General features: G+C 40.7%; 1 protein-coding gene and 1 long non-coding RNA gene across 10 annotated transcripts in view; one reads left to right on the forward strand and one right to left on the reverse strand.

Annotated features, from left to right (window-relative positions):
• Positions 1-12,026, reverse strand: part of LOC149451568 (uncharacterized) — a 292,180-nt gene that overhangs the window by 213,140 nt on the left and 67,014 nt on the right. The gene's annotated exons all lie outside the window — the stretch shown is intronic.
• Positions 1-12,026, forward strand: part of CCDC141 (coiled-coil domain containing 141) — a 218,145-nt gene that overhangs the window by 128,620 nt on the left and 77,499 nt on the right. For both annotated transcript variants that reach the window (XM_089690384.1, XM_089690383.1), the window contains exons 10-14: positions 293-412; positions 3,588-3,767; positions 5,227-5,388; positions 8,103-8,279; positions 11,456-11,581. In XM_089690384.1, coding sequence (XP_089546510.1) covers positions 293-412; positions 3,588-3,767; positions 5,227-5,388; positions 8,103-8,279; positions 11,456-11,581 — 765 coding nt within the window. The remainder of the gene's footprint in view (positions 1-292; positions 413-3,587; positions 3,768-5,226; positions 5,389-8,102; positions 8,280-11,455; positions 11,582-12,026) is intronic.

The raw sequence follows: 12,026 nt of genomic DNA on the forward strand, positions 1-12,026 counted from the left end.
ATATCATGGATTTAATTGCCCTGTGTGAATGAGGCCTTTCTCTTCCCCATTCTATCCAAAATTAAAAATAAATAAATAAAGCAAATTATAAAATGTTTGGAGTTAGGCTTTAAAACATAATTTGAGTGGTCCCTCTGATTTTAGGACAGTTGTTATGTTTCTTTGATAGCTTTACCATTTTATAGATTTTACATACTGCTGCTCCTCGATTAGCCATAGCCAAAGAGGTGTAAAGGGATACATTGTAGTGTTTATGTTCATGTCCAGTAAAATATACCTTCATATGTTACAGACATCAATATGGATCCAGAATATAGACTCTGATCTGGAAAGACACAGTGATCCTGGCTGGAGCATCAATGAATGTGAGGAAGTACAGAACAAACTTGGTGAATTGGCCAGACAAACCAAGGTGATTCAACAATTGCTGATTACATCTATATTTCCCACTGATCTTACACTATGTCACATATGCTATAATGCAACCAATGCTTTAAAGGGAATGTATAAACTTTTCAATGTTTTTTTAGGTATACAGTACACCAAACCTTTGTTTCTATGTTTAGCTTCTAATTGTATATGTGCATAGGGCCACCAAGCCTACTCATAACATACTAAAGATTTGCTTCCTTTTTTGCAGGGCATAACAGTTAAGCATTACTGCTTCTTCTCAAAATTTAAGTCTATTAGTTAGCCAACCTTTTTAAAACAATGTACAGGCAGTCCTCGAGTTACAAACATCTGACTGACATATGACTCACAATTAAGAACGGAGGCAGTGGTGGACATCAAACTGGTCCCAGAAATCACTGTGCGGCCATCTTGCTGCTCACTGCATGCTACCACCTACTTTCCGGTGGACCTGTCAGCAATCCTACATCACTGCATTAGCCAGTTAAGCCTTCCTTATGCTATCCAAAACTTAAAAATAATGTTTTGGCTGGGGTTACACTTATAAGAAAATGTTCCAACTTGCATACAAATTCAAATTAAGAACAAACCTACAGAATCTTGTTCATGCAGCACTACCCCCTTAGTAGTTGCTGAGTATTTGGGTCCAATTCTAGTCCTGCACAGCCAGGTAACACATCTTCCACAGACTTGCATCCAAGAGTCAGTAGCCAGTTCTTTAGCTTGTTTTTTGTGGATTTTATTAAGCGAGTTTCAACTTTAATGCGGTAGGGGATTTATGGGATGCCCAATGGAACCGAGAAACTGAGGACAACTTTCTGGAACTATTTACAAGTCTTTATAGCAAAACAGTCTTTTTTTGGAGAGCTAGCCAGGATCTCCTGTAGTACCACCTGGTACCACCCCAGATAAATCCTCTTCTTCACCTAGCTACCGGAGCAGGGAATCCATTGCCTATCACTTTAAGAAATAAGACAGTCACGGTAGGTGGCAAATCTGGTTTCCTACCAGAGTGCTCCTTCCCCTATCTGGCCCAGGGGGTGATATCTTGCTCACTCAGTCTTTCTCCTGTGCGGCTGGTGGGTTGGTGGCTGCTACCAGCTGGGCTACTCCTTCCTTGCTACACAGGTGGTCTTCGCTCTGGGGGCTGAGTTTTCTTCCTTCCAAGCCTCACTGTCTGTAGGTGAGCCCTCAGCCTTACATCCTCTCTGTCTTCCACCCGAACTCTCCTGCAGCTGAGCAGGCTCTCTCACTTTTAAAGGGTGTCATGGCCCCTTGCCTGACCTCCTGTTGGGGATTGGCCAGAATCCCTCAAAAGTGCAGATCAGCCACTCCTCAGATCCACTCACTGCTTCTAGACCTTTCTCCAAAGCTCTAGAGCTCCAGAGGGCTGGTCTGTAGAGCCTCTCAGCTCTGACCAAAGTTTGACCCCTACTAGCTATCACACCCAGGCTGCTGTTCAGCTCTGATCGCTAACAATTGAGATCCAGCTCCCTCTAGCTGACTAGGAGGGTGCTACATTCAAAACCAAAGGACTGCCTGGTAATCCCTGTATGGCCGATATCATATCTCAACAAAGGTTAAAAGATGCTGAGAAAAAAAAACAGTCTCCCTCTAGTTACTAATAGCAAAAAAACGTAGCTTTTGTTTCAATACTCACCTTAATTCCAGCAATGTCACCAGTAGAGCATCCTCTATCAGGGGTGGACTGACAACTCATGGGGCCCCCGGGCAATAGGTGATCATGGGGCCCCTGTGTGCTTGCCCAAACTCAAAAAAGCCAATGAAAAAGGTACCAGGGGCATCTCATGGGGCCCCCTACTGACCCCGGGCCCTCGGGCAGTGCCCGAGTTTACAAATGGTCAGTCCGCCCTTGTCCTCTATGCAACTGATTGTCATCATTCATTCACATCATGCAACCCATTTCCACTGAGCCCTGACTATGATGGAAATACCCCCTAGAAATATGTCTTCACACAAGCCTGGGCTTAGAGTAGCACTGCACTTAATGGCACTCACATGTTACTATATGAGGGCCATTCAGTGCAGAAGTGAGAGCTGCCCACTGCTGGAAGAAAGAAGACCAGTGATGCCACTGGGACAGTTAGAAGACCCTTTGAGAAAAGATATACAGAATATTTATGTGTGTGTCCGTGTGTGTGCCTAAAAGGAGTAGAGGTTGTAAAGGCTAGAGATCTGTTTTAAGACATGAATGTACAGATGAGGTATGAGTGGGTGGGGTTGAAAAAGTTGAAGATCTCCTTCAAAACTGTAACACAATTATGGAAGATCAAGTATGTAAAAATGTGAAAGTTACATAAAAAATTACTTTAACTGAAACACTGAATAATTAGTTCTAAACATATGCTGGAAACATATAATACTTAAACTTTAATTTCTGTTGGTGATAAGCCAGCCACTTGGCTGAGGCTGAGAACCATTTTAGAGGAGGGGTGGGGTACACAACTGCAAAAATACTACCAAAGCATTTCTACTACAGACGAATCTGCTTTGGACAACAGCTGTCACATTAACATTTTAGAGGATGTAGAAAACACTTTTGGTCATTCTCACTGCGTAGCTGCAAACATTTTGGTTTGGAAGAATGGGTGTGATTCTCTCAAGTGACAAGAGACATGAACTTTACAAGGAAACCATGGCATTGGAATGTGTGTGACTGTGATAGAAATTTAAAGAAAAAGAATGTATGAGAAGCAATTTACAGGTTTGACTGTTGATATTGAGAACAACACCAAAATATATATATTCTTTTCACTTGCCATAACACTTGAAAGATAATGCATGTACTCTTACCATTTACTAGCCCCTGCCATGCTATAAGGCTGGATATCATAAGGCTGGTAACATCACTTGCTCATTGGACAGCTAGAGGAGCTCACCACACCAGTAATACCTCATCCTGATGTCACCTACAAGGCCACATAAGTATTTCCCTTTACCTCGCATCATCCTACAGAGCAGACACTCCCATTACAGGCTTGACTTCATCCTTAATAAGATATATATTTCATACAATTACAGATGCTGATTTGTTTTCAAATTGCTTGTATTTAAAGACTATATAAGGGACCTAAAGCATATTTTAAATATTTGCCTGAAGTTGTACTGTAAACTGGCCTGTCCATTCTTATTGCATTATGTGTGATTTGAAATAGGAAGCATCACAATATATGGAGTCTGCCACCCAGCTTATACAGGTGGTACCATCTTGGAGTGAAGTATTTGCCAGCAATTCTCGGATTCTGGATGAGAAACTAAAATCTCTGGATCAGAGTATTGAGGAGAAACTGGAAGTTATAAATGTCTATGTAACATTTTTAAAGTCTTCAAAACAGGTAAAATGTACTTCTTAAAGATTCTATTTGTAAAGAATTGTACTAAAAGTCACTGAATTTCTTACTTGAATTAAACAAGGGGATACATCTAAAGCTTTAGAGAAAATATATAGTGCTTTAGGTATACATAGATAAACTCATATGTTGGGTAGGTGCAGCGTGCAGCAGCAGAAAGCACACAAAGTCCGGGTTTGACAATGATATATTGTAGAACTTGTCAAACAGTACAAACAAGCTTAGTGGAAAGGCTCATCTGACCAGGGCATTTACAACAGTTTGAAGCATCTGTCACTAGGAGTTTAGTACAGCCTAGCTGTTCCAACCCAAAAGGGGCTTACAAAAGAAGAATATGTAGGCTCTACTCTTTCCCTACTCTACTGGAACCTCTCCCTACCACAAGTTCTGTCCCTGACAGACAGATATCCTACCCTTTCGCTATCACTAAGCGTGCATAAAACACATCAAAACATAGGGGTAAGGGCTTAAAAAGACTCTGCGTGACCCAAGATGACTGTAAGGGTCACCTGGATCCAGTACATCCAACCAGATCCATCCCACTGGGATCGAGGAAGCCACCAGCAGTGGAGACTGTACACCACACCTGCCTACATATAACTGCATACAAACCATCTTATCAATGTTGTGTTAACATTTTAAATACCTTGTTTCTTTGTATCATTGAAGATGATCAGATGCAAAACATGCTTCCTGTTTATCACATCACTGTTCTAAACAGTGATGTGATATGCTTTACCGTTCCTTTCTTTCAGTTTAGGTCTTTCAGTCTGCCAGGAGCGTTGCTAGACCCTTGCACCCAGGGCATGTGCCCTAAGTCTGGGGTCTTTGTTCATATAGACAAATTATCGATTTTATGCAATATATAGTTTTGAAATATTGTATCAACTTTCAATCCATCCATTATTTCTTTTGTAATCATAATTTTTTGACTGATTATTATTATTATACTGGATTTATATAGCACCAACAGTTTGCACAGCGCTTTACAATATAAAGGGAGACAGTACAATTACAATACATTTCAGTACAGAAGGAATAGGAGGGCCTTGCTCATGGAGCTTACAATCTAATGATTGATTTTTGTTTAGTTAAAAGAATCTATTAGTCTACATTTTATCCAAAGTGGTCATCATGGTCATCGTGGTCATCATGATATCTTGCCATCTCCTCAAAATTTCAGTCTCTGTGCCCAGAGGTGCCCCAGGTCTGTTAGGGCCCTGGAGATGTCCCTGCAGTCTTCTCAGATTTAAAAAATCGACATACATGCTTTAGTAAGAGTTTTCACTATGGATGCAGACTCACTATCTGATGCTTTATCTGTGACATTTAAACGTTGATTATACCAAAATCCTTTGTATTTATATTATCTTGGTGGTATCAGCCAAAGTCTAATTTTGTTGATTATCTGGCCAATAATATGTTATTTTGTATTTATGTGAAGTTGGAATCACACATCCAGCATCTAAAGACGTTGTGCACACCTAATCCAGAAGTAGAGGCAGCGACCATGCAGGAAACAGCAGAAGCACAGATACAGAGTGTGCTTGATGAACTTTTTTCAGTCCAAGACATGGGACAAAACTGTCTTAATATCATAAAAATGGTGAGATCAACTATACATTAATATAGCATCTTAAATTGTAAGGTTAAAAAAGGATATAAATTAGTTTAAAAGTCTGTAAAATACAATGGGGTTTATTGTTTAAACTGGAGAGTGCAAAATCTGGTGCAGCTCTGCATAGAAACCAATCAGCTTCCAGGTTTCAGGGCTCGTTCACACTTGGCTGTTTTACCAACGCTTGCCAAACGCCCCTATAGCGTTTGGCAAGCGTTGGTCCGGCGTTTGTGGGGCGTTATTAACGCTCGGCAAACGCTCCGCAAACGCCGCATGCGCGGTTTAGTGGCAGTTGCTAGGCGTTTGCCGAGCGTTAATAACGCCCCACAAACGCCTATAATACAGTTTGAGTGGTGTTACCGCTCCGCAAACGCCCCGCAAACGCGTCGCAACCGCACCGCAAACGCCGGCCGGGCGTTTGCGGAGCGGCACCATAGACGAGAATAGGAGGCTTCAAAGCCTCCTGACTCGACCAGAGGTGTCCGTTTTGCCGCGACGCAACGCGACGCGACGCAAACGCTCCCGTTAGAACAGCACCATGTGCTGTAATGTGCAGAATTGGCAGAGGCGTTTGGGAAGCGGTAAAAACACTTCCCAAACGCCTCTCTGCCGCCTGCACACAAGGCTAGTGTGAACGTAGCCTCAATGCCAAAGCTTAAACCGGACCTCTAGTCAAAGCTGAAAAAATATAAAAGGCAGCAGCTAGAAAAACTGTAGCTGCTGACTTTTAAAAAACAGCCACTCATCTGTCCCACGATCCAGTGGTGTTCTCACTGGCATCACTGGCCTTCCTCTCTCCCCGGCGCCAGCATCTCTTAACTGTGGGCACCCAGGTGGGACAGCTTGCAGACTTTGTGAATGGTCCCATAGTCTCCTGGGACCTGCCACGGGTCCCAGAACACTGCAGGGAAGGAGGGTGGGGGACAGCTTCTGCTTCTGATCACCAAGGTGGTCACAGTGGGAGCGAGTCTAAATTGCATGTCTAAATTGCGTACCCACCCAATTCCCCATAGGGAGCTGGGGACCAACACTTAAAGCGGAAGTTCCCCTTTTGAGTTCTGCTTTATTTGAACAAGTTGAAGTTAGAAGCTGATTTGCTACCATGCACATCTGCACCAGATTTAGTAAATCTAGCCCAATGGATCCCTACTAATGGTTATGCCGTTGATGACACGAAATAAAGCATGTACAGAATACTTTATATTATAAAGGCCTATTGTAGCACATATTTAGTATATGGTAAGGCTTCATGCATACTAGGGCTTTTGTAGCATGAGAAAAGCAGCTTCAAAATTGCACCTAAGCTGCATTTTTGCAAACACGTTTAGGCGCCTCAAGCACTTGGATGCTTATTTATTTCATTGGCCAGAATACTAATGTATTCTGGCCATTGGAATGGAAAAACACATTTACCTATTCACGTTGTGTTTTTTTTTTTGGATGCGTTTTTATTGGACAATTTTTGCACATGGACTTGATGTCGCATTTATGATTTTTTTAGTCGCATGTTATTTATTTTTTCATTATGTTATTGTATTTTACGGTGCACAGTAATACATTCATTTGGTTTCACTGTGCGTTTGTATCTCCATTTTCTGTTTTATACTAGTTGCACTCTATATATGTTTGCCACATTTATTTATGGTATTTATATGGTCACTTATTAGTTGTTTTATGTCACATGGCCTTTTGATGCACATTGTCCTATGACTCTTTAGTTGCATGGTCACATTTTTTGGCCTCACTGTGCGTTGTTATTGTCATTCTTCTGTGATAAGTGGTTTGTCCACTTTTAATATTTAAGCACTTCATTTTGTATTTTTCACATTTTGCTCCACTTTATCATCAGTTGTATTCACGTTATTTCATTTATGTTATGACGGACTCATATGTCCCACTATTACTGTGATTTGGTTAATATTTTATTTTTCCCTGATCATTTCCGTGCGTTTTGCCCATGGTCACGGTTTATTGTCTGTTACACCTTTTGGTCCTCATTTTGGACCAAAACTGATTATGTTATGGTGTATTATCTATTGTCTTCTCATCTCAATATTTGTTTCGGAATGTCTGTGGCATTATTGTGATTAGCGCAACATCAATTTTCTGTTTTTTAAGGCCTCACAGCTGCTTCATAAATCGGCCCCTAAATGTCATTGAATACACAGGAGCAAAATATGGGAGTGCACAGACCCCTCGGCACGGAGTAAAATGGGTTCTGCCATTGCTGACCTCATTTTGGAAATGCTGCCTTCTTGGCGGTCTCTATCTTTCTACCTTTCTGAGTCAATGACCCACAAAAAACATGCAAATGTTGAGTACACTGGTTACATACATACGAGCCAGTGATTAGGAGCCAGTGACTGAAAAATAACTGATGTCAGAAGTTAAGCAAGACAACCAGACAGTTTGCATTTTCATAAAGTTCAGCAATATAACCTTATTATTTTTTAGTATAAGTTTCTTTAATCCTTGCCTGAAACCATTCAAACATCAGATGTACGTATATAGATATCGATTTTACATCTTGGTAAAGTCCTGTTGCATTTGAAGCATTTTTATGAAGATAAATGTTACAGTATGTATAGCAAATAATACCAATCTGAGGATTTTATGTAAGAACATGATCAAAGAAAGTTGAAATCATAAATCACTATTATCATCCAATCAATGAATAGTTTCAGAGCTATTTTTGATTTCAGATGAACAAGGACAAAATCCTGAAGGATAAACATGTGCAGACTGTGGAGGACATGATGGCTAATCTAAATAAGGAAAAGACTGAGATAACAAATCTGTGGTCAGTCTGGCAACAGCATGTCAATCAAGCAAAATTATCCAAGCAGACATGGAGAACAATTAAAGATCAGCTAAGATCGGTATACATTTAGGCTATACTTTATGTATAAAAGTTCATTTGCAAGTTAATATTGTAAACTTCAGACATAAATACAGAAATATGAACAAATCACAGTGTGTACTAGTCTCAATTAAGGCACTAAGGGGTTTGTTTTACAAAGGCAAATAGGCTGTGCACTCTGCAAGTGCAGTTGTTCCAGAGTTTAGTAAATGAGCAGAATCTCTGCTGGCTTCCATCATCCAATCAGGTGCAAGCAAGAAGGATCGTTGCTGATCTCCAATCATTAGTGGTTTAGGAAACAGAGATGATCAGCGGAGAACATTTTGTCCGCTGATCATCTCAGCACATAGATGGCCAGTATATGAAGGAGCGATCTCAGCCCTTCACTGGCGATCTGTGTTCTCCCCCCAGATTCTCCAGTTCAGAGCTGGAGAATCGGAGGAACAGCAAACGAAGCAGCAATAATTTACCGCTGCTTAGTAAATGATGTTTGACTGATCTCTTACTGTAATCTCGCAAGATTATAGTAAAAGCAGCCGTTTTCCAGCGTTTGTAGATCGTTCTCCCTTCATTTGGAGAACTGATCTACACTGCTTCATAAAAAGGCATTCACAGGAGAACTGTCTTCTCCGAGAATGCCAGAGAACTGAGCAGCGGTCATTTACCACTGCATGATAAAATTTCACCTATCTAAGCTCTGGAGTAACTGCACTTGTAGAGCGCAACTGTACTTTGCAAAGTGCAGTGTATTTGCCTTTAGTAAATCAACCCCATAGTGTCATTCCTGTCTGCTGCTTCATTCCTTTATCTGCACTTGTCACTTCTGACAGGTTTTCTTGACACCAGGAGAAAAATGGCGACAGGGGAGAGACCTCAAGTAGATTGACAGCCTCAGCTCTGTTCCTGTGTGAAGGGGGTGTGTGTCTTACTTCCAATCAGCTCTCAGAGCTTTCCTAACTGATCTTTGCAGAGTGTAATTTCAGTCTCCGCCCCTTTTGTCATAACCCTCAGACTAGCTTTATAAATTCAGCACTTTGAAATGATGTAGAGAAGAGAAGACTGCAGATAGACAGGTAAAACCTATGTAGGAGGATTTGTTTTATCTCTGTTTATCACCTGAGGCCAGTCACTGTTTATATGTGAGGATTTAAAAACACTTTAACTAAAGTTAACAGTAAATGTATTCTTTTATTTTACACATTTTTAACTATTACTAGCATAGCCCTCTTTTGGGGTTATGAGAAATGACCCTTTCCAAACAGGATATTAGAAAACCTGTGGGTAAATAAGAGAACCAGATCCTTAGCTAAGTGGAAGCGTGCATTTTGATAATAAAGTTGGCCTCCACCCAGGACAGGGATCTGTGAACAAAGAGGATTCTCTTCTTGGATAATTACCCAGAAATCTAATCAAAGTAATTTGGAGCAGAGGAACTACTACAGACAGCATATAACATTAAAGCGGTAGTATACTCTCATTTTAAACATGTACCTACAGGTAAGCTTACAATAAGTCTCATAGGGTACAATGAGTATAGCCTAAACATGCACCATTTTCAGCAGTCACATGCACACATTGATGGCACACTCAGTGTGCTGTCAATTCAGAGTGCTGTGCTGCGACTGTGACTCCCAAGCGCATGTGTGGGTGTGACATCATTGGTGCCCAGCCATTCAAATGGCTAGAGCATGCAAACCTGGAAGGAAGACTGGGTGAAGATGGAAGCCCTGGCAGGGGTGACAGTTCACTGCTGGAGAGCTTCATTTGAATAATACGTCTGCCATAATGTGCTAGTATGCGCATTATAGAATTAACTTCCAGGGGGCCGGCTGTTTCTTTTTTTTTTATTATCTGACTTTACTATGACTTAACCATATATAGATGCACACCAGTATGGAACTAATACAAGCTTTATATAAGAAAAGATTATTAATACTACATACATCCAATGTACAAGCAAGTAATAGCAAAGTGCCCAACAGGATTCCTGGTGCAATTCTGATAACTCAAGATGAATGTTGCAGCAAAGTTCAGTTGCATAGAGCCCCTGAAGATGATTGCAATGTGGTTACTGTCTTGGGGTTGAAGACCTAAGGGGGAGGTCAGCAATTATGGGGAGACCTTCCAACCTTTGTCCAACCAACCTGGAACACAGCTTTTCACTAGCAGGAACCACCATGGAGTCAGCCTATCTACTCTGCATCTTAGTTCCTAGTAGCTTCTAATCTGCCATGCAACTGGACCTCTAACTACCAAGTGGCTGTCAGATGCCTAACCTGGCTCTAAGCTATGCTGGTTATTGAGCCCTGAACTAGAGGGTTAACTAGAATAACAGGAGCTGAATATATTGTAAACTCTATTGCAATAAACAGTTTTACCTACTAATATACAGGAAAGTGACCACTACACACATACAGTAGCACAGACATATCTTGCACTGTGCATGTGAGAGTAACAATAGGACAGGGACTCGTCTGTCACTAGGATTCAGATTGAGAAGTTATGGGCAGCTACACTTAAACAGCCAGAACACTGGAACAAGTACCCAATAGTCTCTGCTTCTGGCCTGGAAAAATACAGCAGCAACTCCTGCATGTGGACATGTGGTCTCCTAAACTTCTCTATCTACTTCCTTCCTCTGGGGTTTTTAACCCAGACTCCCAGAGACCTAGGAAATTAACCCTATTAAGAGTACAGGTATTCACAAATACAGACAGATTTCTACAGTACCATAAAGTACCTACAGTATGTAAAGTGTATTAATACCTAGCAACAAATCAATTGTTAAAATTAATTTTGATTGGATGCTATGAGATTGATTTACTTAAGACCAACAGGGCTATTCACTTTGCAAGGAAATTTCCCCCTAGCTTTTTGAATGAAGTGAATCTCTGCTAACATCTATCATCCAAGCATGTGAAGCAAAAACATCTTTTTTGTTTAATTTCCCTTGTACATGATTGGTTGTTGTTTGCAAAGTGAATTTTCACCACATTCACTAAGCTAAGGGAAACTTCCCTTGCAAAGTGAACAGATTTTTTGCATTTAGTAAATTAAATCCCTACAGGTTGATGGTTTTTCACATTGTTCCCAAATTATGGTGGATGGTTTCAAGGAGGTTTGACAAACATTTGACACTAGAAATATAAGACATTTGATATTTAAATGTAAAGGTTATTAACTTTTTTTTAATAGGCAAGTGGCAGATTACAAGAACTAGAAAATGATCTACAGCCTTTGTCTTCACTGAGTTTAGGAAATGATATCCAAAATATCTTAAATGCACAGGAAAATTTGAATAATATTAAAACCAAGTTTCAGGTGAGCTGCATAACATTTTGTCTAACTACGAATATGCTTTCTTCGCAGGAACTTGCTCCACTGTTCCTTGATGAATATACTGATTATATCCAATTGATAAATTGTGTGTTGTTTGATTGATAAGAATAACATCTGCTTGGAAATCACAGAACACCAGTAGAAATAGTGGTCTGTAAAGTTAAAGGCTAAGTTCACCTTTTAGAGCATGTTACACGTTAAACCCATATTAAAGGTTTAACGTGTAACATGCACCAGCAGTCCCCATCCTGACACCGGGTGGGGGTTGTTCTCCCTGCTCCCTACCACTTTTAAAAGCATCACGGCTGTGTGGGGCTCCACTTGCACAGCCACGTCATTCATTCACAGTGATCTGTAAGTGAATGAATGAACTACAAGCCCCATCTTCCACCGAGGCAGGCAGCTTGTAGTTCTCAATAAACTGCAA

The sequence above is a fragment of the Staurois parvus genome, unplaced genomic scaffold (genome assembly GCF_062004578.1).
Source record: "Staurois parvus isolate SC_StPar_1 unplaced genomic scaffold, SC_StPar_1.0 ptg000530l, whole genome shotgun sequence".
NCBI classification, from domain to species: Eukaryota; Metazoa; Chordata; class Amphibia; order Anura; family Ranidae; genus Staurois; species Staurois parvus.